The 21,772-nt window shown below is 45.5% G+C and overlaps 1 protein-coding gene across 1 annotated transcript in view; it reads left to right on the top strand.

The window, feature by feature from the left end:
- Window positions 1-21,772, top strand: part of LOC132591463 (glypican-3-like) — a 194,470-nt gene that overhangs the window by 12,958 nt on the left and 159,740 nt on the right. Inside the window, exon 2 of the mRNA XM_060270087.1 lies at window positions 7,636-8,330. Coding sequence (XP_060126070.1) covers window positions 7,636-8,330 — 695 coding nt within the window. The remainder of the gene's footprint in view (window positions 1-7,635; window positions 8,331-21,772) is intronic.

Below are 21,772 nucleotides of genomic sequence, written 5' to 3'. Positions count from 1 at the left end.
TCTTTTTGCTGCCACAGCAGCAAAATTCATGAGTCTAAACATTTTAATAATGGAGATGTATATTTAAGAGTCTTCAATAATATATTCTCTGTTGGTTTCTGCATGTAAACATTATGAAATATGTATTCATAGTGTGGGGATGATTACATCTCAACTCTACTTTTGATAGCATGTTTTCATCTTCCAACCCCTTTCCTTATTCCAAAGCACCTTGATATAATTTATTTATAAATCAGACGTTCTCTTGATCTTTGAAACCTGGCTTCTGCAGACTTTCATGAGCTGTGTCTCCATCAGCAGAAACTCTGCAATTCTGGCAAGTCCTCCTCCTTGAAGAAAGTCAGTGTGGGTTTTTAATTGCCTGAAAACTCTTTCTAAACTATCTTGCATGTTCAAAAAATATTATCAGATCCCATTGCATTTTTAGCTCGCCATCTTATTTTATTTAATTTTGTAGTGTAACAATAATAAAAATGAATTTCTTCATTTTTATTATTGTTACACTACAAAATTAAATAAAATTCCCAGGGATAACATGGCAGAAACTGCTACTGGAAGTTTGTCCTCATATTTCCTGTGAATATAGTGTCTGCTTGTGTTTGCAGAGTAAAACAATTTCTGCTAAACTGTCATTTGTTGTGGTAAGCTTAACCACTTGACAGAATTTTCATGCACATCCACAACACCCGATAACTATGGCATTGAGGTCCATCCTTTGGAAATTAAATGATTGTCTAGCCTTGCATAATCTTTTTACCTGGCAGACATGTTTGAGCAGTCCCTAAGGTCAAGGTTAGCTACTCTCCAAGCATCTACCTGTATTTCTTGGCATCCATCTGTCTTGAGAGACAATGGAGTGCGCCTTCGGGGGTGAAGTCAAACCGCTGCATAGCAGCACCGATGTGAGCTCTCTGGGGTGCAAGCTTGGGCTGTGTGTCTGGAGGTCCAGGTGACAAGACCCCCCTCTTGGCCTCACTGATGTGATCCAAAGGAAAGCAGAGCAATACTTTTGGCACCAGCTTGGCTGCAGGAGTTGCCGGAAGGAGGTGTACAAGGCACCATGCAACCATCTTAGGGACTCCACTCTGGATTTGTGTCGGGTTTACTCCTTAGCCTTTTCTTCTCCCAAAGATACCTCACAAGGCAGCAGAGGTTTAGGACCAGAGTTTTCCTTCTCCCTTCTCAGGTGGATGAGCCCCACCTTCCCTCACTTCCCTCTACGGCACATGCAGGAACTGCCAACTTTACTGTTGGACCCACTCTTGGTCTTGCCCACTCCAACCGCTGGAGCCTGTTTTTGCATTCATGGTGTGTGTGTGTGTGTGTGTGTGTGTGTGTGTGTGTGTGTGTGTATCCTATATAATAAAGTCCCTGTGTCTCTGCGTCCAGATTCCGTGTGTCCCTGGGTTACTGCGCATGTGCCCCAGGGACACAGGGATTGGAGGCAGAGACAACCGCCAACCGCCGCTCCGCCAACGGGGGGGGGGGGGGAGCTTGGGCTTGGGCTGCTCTGCATGCCTTGGCTGCTGCCAGCCCAAGGGGGGGGGAGGCGCAAATAACAAAGGAATAACAACAATGTCCCTTGGGGGTTCTTCTGCTTTAGGTTTTGGACATGCCATAGATTCTTTCAATTGTTTCAAACTCCAGAGCAATATCATGAAGCATTTCATTAATACTGCAAAAGCTTCCCATCAAGTTGATTCTGCAAAGTGCTCTGGTGCTCCACAGATACAGACGTTAAGGCAGTGGTCTCTATCCTGTGCATTTCTCAACAGTAATTTGATGTCTGCCTGCATTATTTTGATTCATTTGATTGCAGGCCAGTTTTTCAGCCTGAGCTCCATAGCTTTGTTTGCTGCTATCACAACACCTGCAACTGTTTGAATACATTCGGACGTGAGGTTTTTGCCCAATCTTGGGGCAACTCCTTCCAGAGGGGCTAACACTGTTGCATCAAGTGACTTTTCTTCTCATTCTGAATTATTTTTGCCAATCCTTTGAGGCTGTGCTGCTGTAGTGGGACTGCCGCATTCCCGTTCCAGCGGTTCTCTGCTGGTCTGAGAAAGAGTCAAAAACCAGTCGTCCAGTGTGGTGTTATTTGGGAGTTTTCAGCTTCTACAGTGCAGAGCCCTTAGCTGTCAAGTATCCCGTTTTTCATGGGAAACTCCCGGATTTTAATCCGTTTCCCACTGTTCTCCCGAATGGAGAAAAATCCCGGAAACCCCCCCCCCCGGATTTCCTACCTGCCATTGAGCCTACATTTTGGGTGCTGCTCTGACCATATGTGGGCACCGGAAATAGGGCAGAGCGGCACCGGAAGTCACTTCTACGCATGCTCAGCGGCCATCTTGGTGGTGGCCGCATGCTTCTACACAACTTCCGGTGGCCGCACTGCTGCTGATCCCGCATTTTTCAGCAGGAGACTTGGCAGGTATGTGGGGGGGGCGTGGCACAGTTTAAAGCAAATTTAATTTAATTTAATTTAATTTAATTTAATTAAAGCAGACTGTGCTTCTAATTGCCTTCAGGGTGAGAGGGAGTCATGGTTTAAGATGCCCTTTTCACTCCGTGATGTAACCACTCCCCTTTAATAGTTTTCAGTTTTGACTTCTTTTTCTCCTTGTGTGGTTCTGCAGATGTGCCTTCAGAAGGCATGGGAGATGAATCTATACATTGCCTGAAACTGGTTTAAAGTTAAAGTTGCAAGAGCGATTTTGTTGTTGTTTAGTCGTTTAGTCGTGTCCGACTCTTCGTGACCCTATGGACCATAGCACGCCAGGCACTCCTGTCTTCCACTGCCTCCCGCAGTTTGGTCACACTCATGTTCGTAGCTTCAAGAACACTGTCCAACCATCTCGTCCTCTGTCGTCCCCTTCTCCTAGTGCCCTCAATCTTTCCCAACATCAGGGTCTTTTCCAAGGATTCTTCTCTTCTCATGAGGTGGCCAAAGTATTGGAGCCTCAGCTTCACGATCTGTCCTTCCAGTGAGCACTCAGGGCTGATTTCCTTAAGAATGGAAAGATTTGATCTTCTTGCAGTCCATGGGACTCTCAAGAGTCTTCTCCAGCACCATAGTTCAAAAGTATCAATTCTTCGGCGATCAGCCTTCTTTATGGTCCAGCTCTCACTTCCATACATCACTACTGGGAAAACCATAGCTTTAACTATATGGACCTTTGTCGGCAAGGTGATGTCTCTGCTTTTTAAGATGCTGTCTAGGTTTGTCATTGCTTTTCTCCCAAGAAGCAGGCGTCTTTTAATTTTGTGACTGCTGTCACCATCTGCAGTGATCAAGGAGCCCAAGAAAGTAAAATCTCTCACTGCCTCCGTTTCTTCCCCTTCTATTTGCCAGAGCGATTTTAGAATTTCTAATTAGGCAGTGTATTCCCGCAAATTCCTGCCCCACTCGCTGCCAGCATTACACATGTCAAACAAGCCCTTGATGGGTGCCTGGTGCTCCCTCCCTCCCTCCCTTCCCTCTCAGCCCAGCCACCAGCCTTGGGGGTGGGGTTTGCTTGTTAGTTTGGCCCAGTTCTCCAATCGGATTCTGTATTCTGCGGCTTCAGCTACCCCCTTCAGTTTGGTGTTGCCTGCAGATTTAGCGAGCACCACCTCTATCTCTTCATCCAAGTCATGTATAAAGAAGTTGGACAACAACAGGTCCAGGACAGATTCCTGTGGCACCCCACTTGCCATTTCCCTCCAGGACGACAACCACTCTTTGGGTTTTGGTCAAATCCACCTAACTGTGGCATTTCCTAGCCTTTCTGCAAGAGTATCATGGTTAACTTTGCTAAAAGTATTAAAGCAAAAAACTCTTGTTTGTTAGCCTGTAATTTATAGGCAGTTATTCCTTTCAGCTTCCTAAGCGACTTAATGCAAGGTTCTGGCTGCTGTTGCAAGCTCTGTTGCAAAGGCTCCCATAACTCTCTCTCTCTTCAGCCATAATTTGAGCAAGGGGCCGTGGGCAGGATTGGGAGGAGACATGAAACCTTATGCTTTTGAAACTTTAATAGATATATAGATATATATGTTTAATATTTCATGTGAATCATTTTCATGCCTGCTGCATCCATTTCCCCCTCCCCCACATTCCCAGGGTGGCAGAATAGAAAGCTGTTACTCCATTTGGATCCCTTCCAGTCAGGATTCAGGCCTCATCATGGGACTGAAACTGCCTTGGTCGCACTGGTCGATGATCTCCGGCGGGCTAGGGACAAAGGTGAGAGCTGTTTCCTAGTTCTGCTGGATCTCTCAGCGGCTTTTGACACCATCGACCATAACATCCTTCTGGACCGTCTAGAGGGGCTGGGAGCTGGGGGCACTGTCATACAGTGGTTCCGCTCCTTCCTCCTGGGCCGTGTTCAGAAAGTGGTGGTGGGGGATGAGTGTTCAGAGCCCTGGGCTCTCACTTGTGGGGTGCCTCAGGGTTCTGTCCTCTCCCCCATGCTTTTTAACATCTACATGCAGCCACTGGGAGAGATCATCAGGGGGTTTGGGCTTGGTGTCCATCAGTATGCTGATGATACCCAGCTCTACCTCTCTTTTAAATCAGAACCAGTGAAGGCGGTGAAGGTCCTGTGTGAGTGTCTGGAGGCGGTTGGAGGATGGATGGCGGCTAACAGATTGAGGTTGAATCCTGACAAGACAGAAGTACTGTTTGTGGGGGACAGGAGGCAGGCGGGTGTGGAGGACTCCCTGGTCCTGAATGGGGTAACTGTGCCCCTGAAAGACCAGGTGCGCAGCCTGGGAGTCATTTTAGACTCACAGCTGTCCATGGAGGTGCAGGTCAATTCTGTGTCCAGGGCAGCTGTCTATCAGCTCCATCTGGTACGCAGGCTGAGACCCTACCTGCCTGCAGACTGTCTAGCCGGAGTGGTGCATGCTCTAGTTATCTCCCACTTGGACTACTGCAATGCGCTCTACGTGGGGCTACCTTTGAAGGTGACTCGAAAACTACAACTATTCCAGAATGCAGCAGCTAGACTGGTGACTGGGAGCGGTCGCCTGAAAGACCTACATTGGCTCCCAGTACGTTTCCGAGCACAATTCAAAGTGTTGGTGTTGACCTTTAAAGCCCTAAACAGCCTCGGTCCGGTATACCTGAAGGAGCGTCTCCACCCCCATTGTTCTGCCCGGACACTGAGGTCCAGCTCCGAGGGCCTTCTGGCGGTTCCCTCACTACGAGAAGCCAAGTTACAGGGAACCAGGCAGAGGGCCTTCTCGGTAGTGGCACCCACCCTGTGGAATTGCCCTCCCACTAGAGGTCAAAGAACCCGGGGAACCCGGCCAGATGGGCGGGGTATAAATAATAAATTATTATTATTATTATTATTATTATTATTATTATTACCTGTGAACTGCAAGGGCTGTTTGTGACTTTGCCATCACTTTATTAAGGGTGCCCTCGAGAGCTGAGCAGCCATGGAGCTGTGTGGTTATTTAGCATTAGAAAGAATATAATATGTATCTGTCATGATAAGCCTCCCCTCTTTTAACATGTTCCTTTTATGTCTTGGTGGGTAGAAAGAGTTTGTCATTTCGTGTCTCCTGAGCAGGGAAGTTCTGCATGACTCTGGGTGCAGAATTATACAACTGGGCCAAAATCTATGAGAAATGTGCATGTGCTTTTTCCATCTAGAGGTTTTTTTTGGGGGTTCCATAGGCTTCACTTGCTTCAGTTTGACTCAATTCAATGTGCTTACTTCCTGTGGATGTCACAAGGGACTTCAAAGCAGTTTACATATAAAAATAGAATAAATAATAAAATTACAAATCACAGAATGCAGTTAAGGTATCAAAAAAAGGTTCCAGCAACATCAATATCAACAGGCACAAAATTTGTTCTATAAAAGCAAATGGGCTCAAGGCTGGAAAACAGTCTTAACAATAGACTCCATAAGCCGGAAAGAAGCAAGGAAATTTCCATAGAGGAATGAACTCCCAATAACCATCCAGAAGGTTTGTGTTCCAGAACTGGGGGGCTACCGCTGTGCCAAAGCCATTGGGTTCTTCGTCTCCTCCATCTCTGTACATAGACTGCTTGAATTAATAGTCCCTTAATTTCCTCCTTCACCAGAAGCGGCTTAGTCATGCTGGCCACATGACCCAGAAGCTGTATGCCGGCTCCCTCGGCCTGTAAAGCAAGATGAGCGCCGCAACCCGAGAGTCGTTTGCAACTGGACTTAACTGTCAAGGGTACCTTTACCTTTACCTAATGTCCTCTCCATCTTAGGGGCCAACTGCTCAGCCTCAAGTGAGAGCCCCAGGGTGAGACCCTTTGGGTTGGGCACCAGCTTTACATGGGACCTGGGAAGGTGGGAGAAGGAGAAGAAACAGTTCTTCTGAATCAACCCACTTGGCACACACTTGACCCTTGCTTGACAGGAGCTGCTGGTCCAATATGGCTCAACAGAAGGGGAAGAGGTCATGGCAGCAATTGGATACAGTGGTACCTCTACTTACGAATTTAATGCGTTCCGAACACACATTTGTAAGTCGAAAAAAATTGTAAGTCGAATCCCATAGGAATGCATTGGGAGAAAAAATTCGTAAGTCGAAGCAACCCTATCTAAAAATTCATAAGTAGAAAAAATCCTATCTAAACCGCATCCAAGATGGCGGACGGAGCTCCATGTATTGTGATCTGGCTCCATTAATGTAACTAGGGTAGCATTATTGTGACTCTTTCTCCAATCTGTGTGAAGATGCCAGGTAGACCCCAAAGGTGATATTACCTAATATTGATCCTCTCAAATGATGTTAAATGCTCTTTTTTTAAAAATGCAAAATGCTAAATTTCCATAAAGGGACAGCTTTCCAAAATATTACTCTTTCATTAAATGTGTAATAAATACATAAGCATATGTCTGTGGTTACATGTTAAAAATTAAAATGATGCTTTAACCTAGGATAGAGTATAACATTTCAATTTAGTAAAAACAAAATGCAGAATTTAAAAACTCTATGTTAACTAGAGTGGATTCAGCATATTTAACAGCATCATTATTAAAATGATTCCAAGTTACAAGAAATGAGATATTGACTAAACATTTGGAAAAACTTTCTGACAGTAAGAGCTGTTCAGCAGTGGAACAGACTCCCACAAGAGGTGGTGGACTCTCCTTCCTTGGAGGTTTTTAAGCAGAAGTTGGATGGCCGTCTGTCATGGATGCTTTAGCTGAGATTCCTGCATTGCAGGGGGTGGACTAGATGACCCCTGGGGACCCCTTCCAACTCTATGATTCTAAAAATGACCAAAGTCCACGATACCCTATTGGTCAGCAAAAAAAGAAAGGGAAAAAGCAAAGCCACATACCTGTGTTGGAGCATATTGGCATATATTAAATGTAGAGTGGAAAGGAAAGGCCTCATGTCCTCCAAACATGCTTCAGTAATGCTCTGATTTATCTTCTGTCTAGGGAGAGTTGCTAGTTGGTTGGGTAGGCAGGGGGTGTGAAATTATTTCCAGTTGGGGAGAGTTACACATTTCTTCAGGGTTGCTTTTGATTGGCTGTCAACATGGATTCCATAGTTGAAGACCCTCCTCGTAGAAGAAGACCCACCTCTCGCTCCCCTGTTTCTGCTTTCTGGAAACAGGATTCACTGACCCCTCCTCCTTTCTTTTTTTTCCAGAAGCCTTTGAAATTGTAGTGCGGCATGCGAGAAACTACACCAACTCCATGTTCAGAAACTATTATCGCAATATAGCTGCCAGAGCTTCTAAATTGGTGGGGGAGTTTTTTACAGACATATCCTTGTACATCATGGGCTCAGACATCAACGTCAATGACATGATAAATGAATTCTTTGACAGCTTGTTCCCATTGGTCTACCCACGCCTGGTGAAGCCGGGCTCACTGGATCCTTCGCTGGAAATGACCGAGTGCCTCCGACTTGCCCAGCGAGACCTGAAGGTGTTTGGGAACTTTCCCAAAATCATGATGACACAGGTGTCCAAGTCTCTCCAGGTGACGCGAGTCTTCCTCCAGGCGCTCAACCTTGGCATTGAGGTGGTGAACACCACTGACCACTTGAAGTTCAGCAAGGACTGTGGGAGGGCCCTGCTGAAGATGTGGTACTGTGCCCATTGCCAAGACCTTATGATGGTGCAGCCATGTGCTGGGTTCTGTGGCTCTGTGCTGCAGGGGTGCCTGGCCAGCATGGTGGAGATAGATAGCTATTGGCAGGAGTACCTCTGTTCTCTGGAAGGGCTGACGAGAGGCATGAGGGGCATCTACAACATGGAGCATGTGCTTCTCAGTCTCTCCTCCTTGATACAAGATGCCATCACGTACATGCAGAAGAATGCTGGGAAGCTGTCAGCGACGGTGAGTTCTCCTTCCAGTTTTTACAGACCATTTGCTCTACAGTGGGAAGCAGTTCTGCTTCTGAATACCAGTAACTAGAACCTGCAGGAGGGGAGCTTAGGGCCAGCTTGCTGGTTTCCCGTTGGGGCATCTGGCTGGCCATCGGGAGAGCAGGATGCTGAGCCAGGCATGCCACTGGCCTGATCCAGCAGGCTCTTCTCATGTTTCTATTATTTCTTTATTTCTTTGAGAGGGGTGAGCGGAAAGAAACATATGCAGAAGCAACTACGTGTGAACATGTGCAATAGAGCTTAGCAACAGCTGAGGAAAATCCCAGATCCCAAATCAGGCTGATCCGGGGTTTGCTTGGAATGGGTTTGAGGCATTCTTGGGTTGGATGCACCTGGGAAAATCTGCCACTGTCAAAGTGGGTGGCCATTTTAAACCCTAATTAAATATGCAGTTGTGGGATAAGGAGATGCAGGCAGGTACTCTCACCTGTCCTTTCCCCCCTTCCTCGCTGCTGACTGCATAGTACCCCCTGAGTCTCTTCCTCCCTGCAGAGGCTGAAGATGTGCCCCTTTACCCTATTTTCAGGGCCCACCTTGTTTCACATTGCTTTGGACTGTTTCTGATACTGTGTTTTAATTATTGTCACCTGCCCTAGTACCTTGGGGTGAAGGAAGGGGAAATGATAAACAAACAAACAAACAAAAAATTAAATTAGGATTTAAAACATGAAAAGGAAGTATTTGGGTGTATTATAGAACTGCAACGACTTTGGCCACATTTACACATAGAAACCAACTGCCTTCTAGATGGTTTTTGTTTTTATATTAAATAGTGAGGAGCGAAGGGTGGTTTACAGTATAAAAACACAAAATGCATAATTTAGTAAACGCAACAATACAACCCTCCCACAGTTTATGAGGCCTGGGAGAAGAGGAATGCTTTTGCCTGACAACTAAAGATACGGTATGTCAGAGATAGTGAGTGGGTTGCTGATCTTGAGCCAGACATCTTGGAGAGTGAAGTCAAATGGGCCTTAGAAAGCACTGCTAATAACAAGGCCAGTGGAAGTGATGATATTCCAGCTGAACTATTTAAAATTTTAAAAGATGATGCTGTTAAGGTGCTACACCCAATATGCCAGCAAGTTTGGAAAACTCAGCAATGGCCAGAGGATTGGAGAAGATCAGTCTACATCCTAATTCCAAAGAAGGGCAGTGCCAAAGAATGCTCCAACTACCGCACAATTGCGCTCATTTCGCACGCTAGCAAGGTTATGCTTAAAATTCTACAAGGCAGGCTTAGGCAGTATGTGGACCGAGAACTCCCAGAAGTGCAAGCTGGATTTCGAAAGGGCAGAGGAACCAGAGACCAAATAGCAAACATGCGCTGGATTATGGAGAAAGCTAGAGAGTTCCAGAAAAACATCTACTTCTGCTTCATTGACTATGCAAAAGCCTTTGACTGTGTCGACCACAGCAAACTATGGCAAGTTCTTAAAGAAATGGGAGTGCCTGATCACCTCATCTGTCTCCTGAGAAATCTCTATGTGGGACAAGAAGCTACAGTTAGAACTGGATATGGAACAACTGATTGGTTCAAAATTGGGAAAGGAGTATGACAAGGTTGTATATTGTCTCCCTGCTTATTTAACTTATATGCAGAATTCATCATGCGAAAGGCTGGACTAGATGAATCCCAAGCCGGAATTAAGATTGCCGGAAGAAATATCAACAACCTCAGATATGCAGATGACACAACCTTGATGGCAGAAAGCGAGGAGGAATTAAAGAACCTTTTAATGAGGGTGAAAGAGGAGAGCGCAAAATATGGTCTGAAGCTCAACATCAAAAAAACCAAGATCATGGCCACTGGTCCCATCACCTCCTGGCAAATAGAAGGGGAAGAAATGGAGGCAGTGAGAGATTTTACTTTCTTGGGCTCCTTGATCACTGCAGATGGTGACAGCAGTCACGAAATTAAAAGACGCCTGCTTCTTGGGAGAAAAGCAATGACAAACCTAGACAGCATCCTAAAAAGCAGAGACATCACCTTGCCCACAAAGGTCCGTATAGTTAAAGCTATGGTTTTCCCAGTAGTGATGTATGGAAGTGAGAGCTGGACCATAAAGAAGGCTGATCGCCGAAGAATTGATGCTTTTGAATTATGGTGCTGGAGGAGACTCTTGAGAGTCCCATGGACTGCAAGAAGATCAAACCTCTCCATTCTTAAGGAAATCAGCCCTGAGTGCTCCCTGGAAGGACAGATCGTGAAGCTGAGGCTCCAATACTTTGGCCACCTCATGAGAAGAGAAGAATCCTTGGAAAAGACCGTGATGCTGGGAAAGATTGAGGGCACTAGGAGAAGGGGACGACAGAGGACAAGATGGTTGGACAGTGTTCTCGAAGCTACGAACATGAGTTTGACCAAACTGCGGGAGGCAGTGGAAGACAGGAGTGCCTGGCGTGCTATGGTCCATGGGGTCACGAAGAGTCGGACACGACTAAACGACTAAACAACAACAACAAATGTCAGAGATGGGCAACCTTTTGAGCTTGGTGTGTCAAAATTCGCCAAAAAACAGAGCATAACTCGGGTGGTGTGTCACTTCGAGAAAAAACACCATAATTTCATGATATTTATAGTTTAAATAACAAAAACGTATACTTGTAATATATAACTGTATTTAATAAACAAAAAACTAATTATTTAAGCAAACCAAACCTAAACCCCCTTATTTATCACAAAGTGCCCAGAGTTGTTGAGCTTTTGGGGGGGGGAGCTGCTGACCAAAGTTTTGGAGGTTTTTATGTGGGGTGCCCCAAAGCTGCTGCGCTTTGGGGGGGGGGGGGAGAGAACAGAAATAAATGACGCATAATACCTTCGCTGGAACTAACACGCAGCACCAACATAGTCTGCCAAAGCGCCAAAAAAACCAGCACAGAACTGGTTAAAAAATGGATGGCCCTTGGGGTCTCTTCCAACTCTAGAATTCTATGATTCTACTATATCCATTCTTTGCTTCTTTAGATGTGAAGTGTGCTGTGATCTTTGTAACGCAGACATTTATTACTCTAAACCAGGGGTGGTGGCTCTCTCACCCTCCTGGTTTTAAAATAAAAAAATTCCTTCAGTAGCACCTTAAAGACCAACTAAGTTTTTATTTTGGTATGAGCTTTCGTGTGCATGCACACTCCTGGTTTTGTTGAACTCCCACTGGCATGGAAACCGGTCAGGGATGATTTGTTGTTGATTTTACTTGCCACATTTATATCTTGCATTACCTTCAGGGAGCTCAAGGTGGCATGTGTTGTTCTCTTCCTCCTCATTTCATTCCTCACAACATCCCTGTTTGGCTGAGAGACCTGAGTGGACCAAGGTCACCCAGGGAGCTTGATGGCTGAGGATATATTCAAACCCTAGTCTACCAGGCCAGTACTCTGATTACTACATTGCACTGTAGTCCAACAACTGGACCACACAAGCCATAAACACTGGATGCATTCAGGTAGCATGGGAGTCAACATAGAATCATAGAATCATAGAATCCTAGAGTTGGAAGAGACCCCAAGGGCCATCCAGTCCAACCCACTGCCAAGCAGGAAACACCATCAAAGCATTCTTGAAATATGCCTGTCAAGCCTCTGCTTAAAGACCTCCAAAGAAGGAGACTCCACCACACTCCTTGGTAGCAAATTCCACTGCCGAACAGCTCTTACTGTCAGGAAGTTTTTCCTAATGTTTAGGTGGAATCTTCTTTCTTGTAGTTTGAATCCATTGCTCCATGTCCGCTTCTCTGGAGCAGCAGGAAACAATCTTTCTCCCTCCTCCATATGACATCCTTTCATATATTTTAACATGGCTAGCATATCACCCTTAACCTTCTCTTCTCCAGGCTAAACATACCCAGCTCCCTAAGCCGTTCCTCATAAGGCATCGTTTCCAGGCCTTTGACCATTTTGGTTGCCCTCTTCTGGACACGTTCCAGCTTGTCAGTATCCTTCTTGAACTGTGGTGCCCAGAACTGGACACAGTACTCCAGGTGAGGTCTGACCAGAGCAGAATACAGTGGTACTATTACTTCCCTTGATCTAGATGCTATACTCCTATTGATGCAGCCCAGAATTGCATTGGCTTTTTTAACATGACAGCTAAGAATATCCATCTGTTTAAAAACAATTATGAAAAGTTGTGGAATGAAATTAAGAGGGACCTAGATATACGGACACGATTGAAATTGTCGTTGCTAGGTCGCATTTCAGTGATAGATAGATAGATAGATAGATAGATAGTTTATTACGGCCATAGGCCCATATTCAATACCAATATACATTGTACAACAAAGCAAATATGACAAAATAAAATTAAAAAATTAAAATACATATCTAAAATCATAAATTTCTAAATTCCATTAAAATAAGAGCCATACAGCACTTAAAATATCAGATTATCACTATAAATCAGTATTATTTAAACGAGATCAATAATCATAAAGTAATCCATTTTTTCTCTTATAAGCTAAAACTGTAATCAGAAACCTGGCAACAAAATGGGACCTACTCGGATCAGAATCTTGCAGTAAATGTGTTAACTGTGTTTCCAAGGAGTCACCCGAGGTTTCCAATAATAAAGGGGACAAAAATCTGGTCCGAGAAACTGAATACAGTGGACAGCAAAATAGTATATGTTGTAAGGATTCAATAGATCTATTATCACATACACACACAGCTGAAATCTGACCTTTGGAAAATCTATTGTTCATAACATTAGAAGGAAAGGCATTAAATCTTGCCTTAATAAAGGCGTATCTGTGGACCGCTACAGACAAGGAAGTCAAATAAGATGGTATCTGCTGGGAAGGCACTATGCCAAGATTTAGTGGTGAGCAAGTGCCACTACCCAGAATGGTGTTTTGTTGGATGTCAATCTCCTCAAGTTTTTGAATGAGGGTTCTTTTAGCCGTGGCTAGGTCCAGTTTTAATAGTTCTGATGGGGACAATCCATAGATCACTACTTTAGAATGGATCTCTCTTGCCCATGGGCTGGGAAAATCATCCCTCCAAAGACATTGAATCAGGTACAGATTCGGGAGCCTATGCCATAAGGACAACCAATAACAAAGGCTGCGCCTCCAAAGAGTATTTTCTAAAGATGTAGTTTTCAATTCTAAGCGAATAGCCGCATTGCTAACGCACTGAGGGAGTTTTAACAGCCGTCTTAGGAATTGGTTTTGAATAACCTCCCAGGGCATCAAATTTACTGCGGTCCCCCATAAAGGGACAGCATATGCCAGTGTCGCGATCACTTTGGCTTTAAATACCTTCAGGGCGGATGGCACATGAAGAGCCCCATTGGAAAAGAAAAAGCGCAAGAGCGCAAAAGAAAGGACTTTAGCCTTATTTGAAATATATGCAATATGCGCCTTCCAACCCAGATTGTATTGGAGAAAAACTCCCAAATATTGAAATTTATAAACCTGTTCAATAGGTTTTCCATCTAATTGCCACTTATAGGATTTTCGACTTTTTGAGAAAATTAGTACTTTTGATTTAGATTGATTTATAGTGAGGGAATTGGTTTTACAGTATGAAACAAAGATTTTAAGTGCTCTCCTGAGGCCAATTCTTGAAAAGGACAAAATTACTGCATCATCAGCATAGAGTAGTAATGGGCATCGATAGTTTGCAAGACGGGGGGCATGAATGGTTGTCTGAGATTCAGCCAATGGTATCCTCATGTCACTAATAAATAAATTGAAAAGAAAAGGAGCTAGGATACAACCTTGACGGACTCCTCTGTTGATGGGCACAGAGTTTGTGAGATCGCCGGCTGGGGTTATTCTCACCCTAGCAGCCGACCCCTCATGCAGCTGAGTTATTAGCCACAGAAGTCTTCTGTCAATTCCCCATCGAACCAACTTTTCCCAGAGTAACCTTCTGGGTATGCTGTCAAATGCAGCCTTAAGGTCGATAAAAGCCGCACAGAGTTGGCCTTGGTTTGAAGAAGAATATTTTCGGGCTAGATGGTGCAAAACTAACACATGGTCCGTTGTTGACTGGTTCGGTCTGAATCCTGCTTGCTCAGGGCCTATCAGTTTCTTTTCTTCAGCCCATTGAGTAAGTCTACTCAACAGAAAACGTGCGGATATCTTTCCAATTATTGACAATAGGCTAATATTCCTGTAATTCTCCGGATCATCTGGGGAGCCTTTTTTATATATAGGAATTATAATAGCATCCTTCCATATTTTTGGTACCCTTCCAGTTGCATTAATGGCATCGAAGGTAACAGCCAGGATTTTTGCCCACCAGTCAGAATGTAGTTTTATGGCTTCCGCCGGAACCAAATCTGGCCCGGGGGCTTTGCCAATTTTAAGTTTAGAAATTAGATCCAAGATTTCGTCAGGATCAATAGGGGACCAGATGGGGAGATGCTCAAATACATCATCAAGAGTGTTGGTATTGGGTTCTGTTGATGCAAAATATTTCCTTAGGAAGGATTCCCAGACTGGGGCAGGAATAATTGTTAGGGGGTACCTCTTTGATCTTCTATTAACCAATTGCCAAAATCGCCGTGAACTATGTGAACTAGAGGCGACTATGAGCGCCTGCCAGCAATTTTGTTGCCACTCTTGTTTAGCCATTCTCTGGGCTTCCTTATATGCTATTTTTGCTTGTTGGTAATTTCTAGGTAATACTAAAGCACCAGAAGATTTATATTCTTTGTAAATGGCACAAAGATGCTGCCTAGCTTGTTTGCAATGTAAGTTAAACCAGGGGGCACCGGTCTTGAAATGGGCCCAATTTACCTGAATAGCTGGTACTGTAAAAAAGGACATAAGATCTTCCGTAAGCAGAGAGAATGAATTAATAATTTGTTCATACCCATACAGATCTAAATCTAAAACAGCATGGGTTTGAACTATCTCTTGTTGGAAAAATTCAATATATTTCTGGGTTTGAGTTACAGACCATTTTGTTCCTCTCACTTGTTCTGCAGCATTTATTCCCATATATATGGGGTGCCTAGACTTGACTGGCTGCCAGTCTAGGGAGAGCTTGGCACTCAAGGGAAGATGGTCGCTCATTTGAACGTTTTCTATTTTAAAATAAGAAAAATTTGGAAATAAATCTCTGGAGACAATAAAATAATCAAGAACACTATTTGTATGTGTGCTCAAATGAGTAAATTCACCCGGAATATCCGGGGGGCAGTTCCCGTTTAAAATTATTAAATTCATACGTAAAATCAGCTGATAAAGGAGGGTGCCCGCTTCATTGACCCTATTATCTTTCGATTTTCTTTGTACGTGGGGGGATAAATCCAAGTTCTGGTGATCAGGGGGGACCCACCATTTGGCCTTGCCTAACGCTTCCCAGTTTGCAGCTGTACGAGCATTGAAATCACCTCCCAAGACTGACGAGGTATTTGGATAGCAGAAAGCTAGATGTTCTTCAAGTGCTTCCCATTTGGAGTGGAGGTCTGCTGCTTGCCCCCCAGGGGGGAAATAAACATTTGTTACCAATAATTCAAATTTCCCTCCTGAAATCAAGCCTGTAATCGCGTAAGGAGGGAGTGATTTCACAAGTGTAAGTTTTGCTTGCAGTTTGAGGGAAATGGCTATCGCCAAACCTCCTCTGGGGCGTCCACCTTTAAGAGAGGGACAAGCTGGAAGTAAAATAATATCATATCCGTTTATATCAATCACCTCCTCTTCCCAAGTTTCTTGTAAAAGAATTACTTGGAATAAGTTAACAAATTTTAAGAAGTCTGGATCGAGTTTCTTCCCCCTCCATCCCGCAATATTCCAGCATAGAAATGACATGAAATGGTGACTAGGTTGGTCGTTAGGTAGTCAAATTGAGTGGGAATGGGATTCTGAATTTGGGGGAGTTTCAGCTTCAAAAAATTCAGTTATTTTTCTTTGAGAAGGTGGCAATCATGTTATACATCCCAATCGTTTAGATTTACTGGGATGGTTTGACTGTAAAATCGAGCCACTCGTCTCACTAAAGGCAGATTTTAGGCCTAAAATAGTCGGCTTTTCAGAGCCAGATGGTAGAATTAGAGGGGTATTACTTAGGGAGAGAGAAATTAAGTCAACAGAAGTAGTGCCACTAGTTGGATTTTCATTAATTGTTTGAGTAATTTTGTTAATACGACCCGTTGGGTCTTCAACCAGATCACTCTTCGGGGCTGAGAATAAAATAGGGTCGTCTCTCATTTGTTGAGCTGGTTCAGGTGGTTCTGTTACCAGTTCGATGATATCTATGGATGTATTCAGCTTGCTCACGTTGGAAGAGAGTGGGTTAATAAAGTTGCAAGTAAGCGCACCCATATAGGGCACTTTATATGGAGAGCCCAATTCGGATTCATTAAGTTCTCTCATTTTATCCCAGGCAGATGTTGTGGCCCTATTTGCCTCAGAGGGGGGTTGTGTGGTGCATGAGTCTGGTGGAGAGGTTTTTGCCTCCAGATTATGGAAGAGTGGGTTCATCTCAGCAACAACCTGTTGGCTGGAAGGGGTGGGTTCCTTCCCAACCCACAAGTCCAGCTCTTGGTGGTATAAGAATGGAGCAGAATCTGAAACACAGTCAGGCATGTTTTGTTTAGGTAGTCTCAGCTGTTCCTTCATCACTTTTGTCAGGCAGAGGCGGAGAGTGTCCATTTTATGGAGTATTTCTTTCTGAGCTTCTTGTGGGAGAGCACTATAAGAATGGAGTAAGTTATTTTCAAAGCTGTCAAGGACGATTCCCTGATTCACCGCATATGAGTGCCCAGGGGAGTCCATCTTTTGAGGGTCCTTGACAACCAGACCAGTAGGGTGATTAAAGGTGTCATCCATAGAGTTTATGTCAATTAGAACATGTTGGTCAATCTTATGTTGGAGAGTTTTTGGCAAAATTACAGTATGGGGGATAAGTGGAATTGGGGGTGCTTCATTTTTAAAGTACCTTGAGATTCTTACGCCACTTGTCTTCAGGTGTTCTCGACATTTGTACACCAGTTTTGCCAGTCTCCCGTCATAAAATGAGACCACCGCTCTGGCAAGGAATCCACTTGGGCCAAGTCAGTAGGGTTATTAAGGATACCTGGCATATAGATCTTTAGAAAGTTCAATAGATGGGCTTTACGCTCTTCTTGTGACGAGTCCTGGGGGTTTAGGATAACGAGCTTGTTTCGGTACAGCACCAGATTCCAGTTATTATTTGTCAGATTCCTCTTCTTAGAGGGATTGGTTTTATCTGCAGATAAAACGTGAGACCATGGATCTTGGATCAAAAGGTCTTGCTTGGAGTTAGGTGTTGGGGTAGGCGTTAGGGGTTCCAAGCGTTCCAATGCAGCATCAGGGCAAGGGTTTATAGAAAGTTCTTGCTTAGAAGGCTTCCTGGCAGGAAGTTTCTTGGTGTTCCCACTGATCCCGGATATTGAGGAACTCTTGAGGAGTTTAAAGAGCTTTTTAAAATCCATTTTTTTGTAACGCACTGCCTTAAAATTTTTAACATTTTTGCTCTTTTTTGCACTTATGGGCCTCCTTTTCAAGGCGATGGCCCTGCTGGATCTCTTGGCCTTCCTTGGTGATCTATTTTTGCAGGTGGTAGGAGGGAAGTTGTTGTTACTTTCCAATTCTGCAGTCACTCCGCCAGGTTCCCTGCAGAGGATTTTACAAGTGTCCATCATTATAGTGAGGATTTTTGTACAGGTGTCCAGGTAGGATTTTATATGTTCAATATCCTCAGTTAAAAGCACAAGCCATTTGATTACGGATAAATCATCACCATTTGTTTCATGGGATTGGAAGCAAAAATCTTTTGATGTTTTAGAGTTTCCCGAAGACAGCTCTGCAATTTGTTTTAACATTAGTTCCTCCACTTCTCGGTCTTGGGATGGTTCAGGAGAAGCTAGGGATTTAAATCTCTGTTTCGGGAGTACTTCGGTGTCTGTACCAGTTATGTTTGAAATTACTTTGAGCTTTCTTGGCCCTTTGTTGTGGCATTCCTCCGCACAATCCTCTCTCTGCACTGCCGGCCCTTCGTTGTGGCTGGCAGAGGACTCGGTGCAGAGGGGGGAAGTTTCAATTTTCTGCTGATTCTCAATCAGCTCCACTTTACCCCTATTCTTATAGGGCCGAGTGATTTTTGTTTGTGCTTCCTTTAGAGTGGCTCTTTTAGAGAGAGGTCTTAGATTACTCCGAGGAAAGCCTGAGGTTTTACAGCCATTCCGGGTCGTCACCATTATTTATTTGGTAAAGTTCAAGTTGGTAAAAGTCTCGCTTCAGTTCATTTGCTTGGATAGCAGAATGGTAGAGCAGGGAGTAAATGCAGGGAGATAACGATAAGAGCAGTCACAACTTGAAAGGTTTCTTCTTTAAATACCGCTGAGGCCCAGACGCTCCCCCAAGTGAAGGTCAGGAAGACTTTAAACAACTCCCTACTGTACTTTAATTCCTTAAAACCTATGACTAAAACTTAAAACTTAAAACTGAGCTAAATTAAGTAGATAAGAATAAAACGAAGATAAAATATAAACACGGTATAAAACAGTAAAAAACTAAAAAAAAACAGACCAGTAAAGTACGGAGGTCAGAAGGGAGGATGTTAATACTCCGCCATCTTGAAAGGTCCCTTCTTTCAGTGATAAAAATGAATGTATTGCCAAAAATGCTATTTTTGTTTCAAGCGTTACCTATTGTAGAGAAATCTGGGTGTTTTAAAGAATGGCAGAAGGTCCTATCAAGATTTATCTGGCAGGGAAAGAAACCTAGAATTAGATATAAACTATTAACTGATGTTAAAGAAAGAGGAGGCTTCTCCCTGCCAGACTTAAAGATATATTTAGAAGCTGCGGCATTTTGCTGGATGAAATAATGGTTTATGCTTGATAACACTGATGTTTTAGATTTGGAAGGCTTTGATAACGCATTTGGTTGGTGTGAGGGGCAAGGGGTATCGCGAAGCCCCTCCCCTCCTGAGTTCCAGCCCAGCCCAGAGCACGACTGAGAGCAGGGAAAGCTCCAGCTCCAGTGGGGAAACAGGAAGTGGGGTGCAAGGCTCTGGCAGGGTAGAAGAGCCAGCGTCCCAGGTGGGACAGGAAGGAGGAAAGAGGGGGGGCAGACCCATCCCCCCAACTCCGGAACTTCGCAGAAAGCGTCGGGGGAAGAGGATGGGGCTCCCCAAGTTGTTATGCTGGCGCAAGACGCGCCAAAAGCCATTCGGAGGTTCTGATGAAAGCTGAAAAGATGTGTCTCTGTAAATAGCTCTACCTTTAGCACTGTAAATACGCAGCACCAATAAAAAGATAAAATGCAGAGCGGTGGAGAGTCGTTACTCTGAAGTAGTCCCATCCGACCACTGTGACAGCAACCTCCGAATCTTTTTTGGGCTACTTTGGAGTTGCAGGGATGAGCGCGCCAGAAGCGGAGACATGGCGGCAGATCGCGGAGAAAGCCCAGCAGGACCTGCAGGAACTGGCGTTGCAGGCACAGGGGGAATTAAAGGCGGCGAAGCAAGAAACGGAGAAAATTAAAGAGGACAGGCACAACCTTGCTGAACAGGTGAGAGCACTTCAGGAGAAAGAGCAGCAGTTAAGGGCGGTAGCCGTGGACCTCCAAAACAAGTTGGATGCAGAGAGAAACAAGGGAGGAGGGGGAGCCCAACTCCAAGTGCTGCCAGGAAGGAGAGCAGGGACCCTAGTAAGCAAGTTCAATGGAGACCCGAGGGAATATCATGGCTTTGAGACTGAGATCGTGTATGCTCTTGAGCTGCACCATGATGAGTTCCCTGATGATGGGCACAGGGTAGCGTTTATTGTGGAACACCTTACCGGGGCAGCCAGGGAGTGGCTCAGACCGTTAATCGCGACAAAAAATCCTTGCATGAAGAATGTCAAACTATTTTTGGAGGCTTTAAAAACCATGTATGCGTCCGATAGCCATATGGACCAGACCAAAGAGGAACTGCATAATTTAAGACAAAGAACAATGACAGTTCGCGAATATTGGTCGAGATTCACCATGCTGGTGCACAGACTGGGGTGGGAACTGCACTCGCCTCCGATGGAAGCGGCGTTCTACCTGGGGTTGAATGAGGATGTGAAAGATGAGCTCTCGAGAGGTCCAAAGCCCAGTAATATGGATCAGCTGAGCAAAGCGGCTCTGGCGGTGGGGGTGAGACAGGAATCCCGGTGGAACGACAAGCAAGCAACGCGCGCAAAGCGGGCTTGGTTCCCACGGTCGCAGGAGAAGCCACTCCCCCAACAGCCATCTCACGCCATGCCAGGGGCCAGCCAAGACCAGGAACCCATGCAAATTGATAGCGCGCGCGCGGGCTTTTCAAACCCCAGCGGCGCCAAGACGCAAGGAGGGAAGAGGCGGGAATTGCTTTCTCTGCAACTCCCCTCAGCATCTCGTCAGAGACTGCCCACATCGCAGGGAATGGCAAGGAAAGGCGGGAACGGTTGTGCCCTCCCCCACTGACGCAGCACCACAGCAGGGAAACGAGACAGCCTGGCTGCAGGAGACAAGGGGCAGCAGCCAGGCGCCGTCAGCACACAACAGCCCCAACCCACCCGCCCGCACAGCGAGGAGCAGCGCCAGCCCACCCCCCCCCCCAGAGCAGGGGTGGTTCTAGAAGTGACGCTAACGCTCCCTAATGGGTATCCCCTGACGGTCCTCGCGTTAATCGATTCGGGGGCGTCGGCCAACTTCTTTTCGAGAAACTTTGCAGAAGCGCACCAGATCCAACTTCTGCAGCTGGATTTTCCCCTGCACGTCTCCACCATTGACGGCAGGGAGTTGCTGGGAGGGGCCATCACCCACCAGACCCCCCCCATGAGAATGACGGTGGGGCGACACTCAGAGACACTGGCATTCAACGTCACCACCATCTCAGACCCCCCCATCGTCTTGGGCATGAGCTGGCTGGCGCGCCATGACCCCTCCATCAGTTGGCACCAGAGATGCATCACGTTTGGCTCAGACTATTGTCGGGAGCATTGCATGCAACACCAACCAGGGGAGGGGCCTCCAATAGCCACGGTGGCCACCATGCACGTCAAGGGGGGTGAGGCGATACCCAAGCAGTACTGGGACCTGCAGGAGGTCTTCAGTGAAGCGGAATCCGACCACCTGCCCCCGCACAGGTCATTTGACTGCCAGATCAACCTGGTGCCGGGGGCCACGCTACCCCCAGGCAAGCTGTACTCCATGTCAGATCAGGAGCTGGAGGATCTGCGTGCGTTTATAGACAAGAACCTCAAGAGGGGGTTCATCAGAGAAAGCAAGGCAGCAGGGGGCAGCCCGGTCTTCTGGGTGGACAAGAAAGACACGCAACAGCGCCGTCTGGTGGTGGATTTCAGGCGCCTGAACAACATGACAGAACCGGTGGCTTTCCCGATGCCCAGAGTGGACGATCTGCTGACAGCGGCACGCAGGGGCAAGATCTTCACCAAGCTCG

The sequence above is a fragment of the Zootoca vivipara genome, chromosome W (genome assembly GCF_963506605.1).
Source record: "Zootoca vivipara chromosome W, rZooViv1.1, whole genome shotgun sequence".
NCBI classification, from domain to species: domain Eukaryota; kingdom Metazoa; phylum Chordata; class Lepidosauria; order Squamata; family Lacertidae; genus Zootoca; species Zootoca vivipara.
The sequence above is the reverse complement of the archived record's forward strand: the minus strand, read 5'-3'. Positions and strand labels throughout refer to the sequence as shown.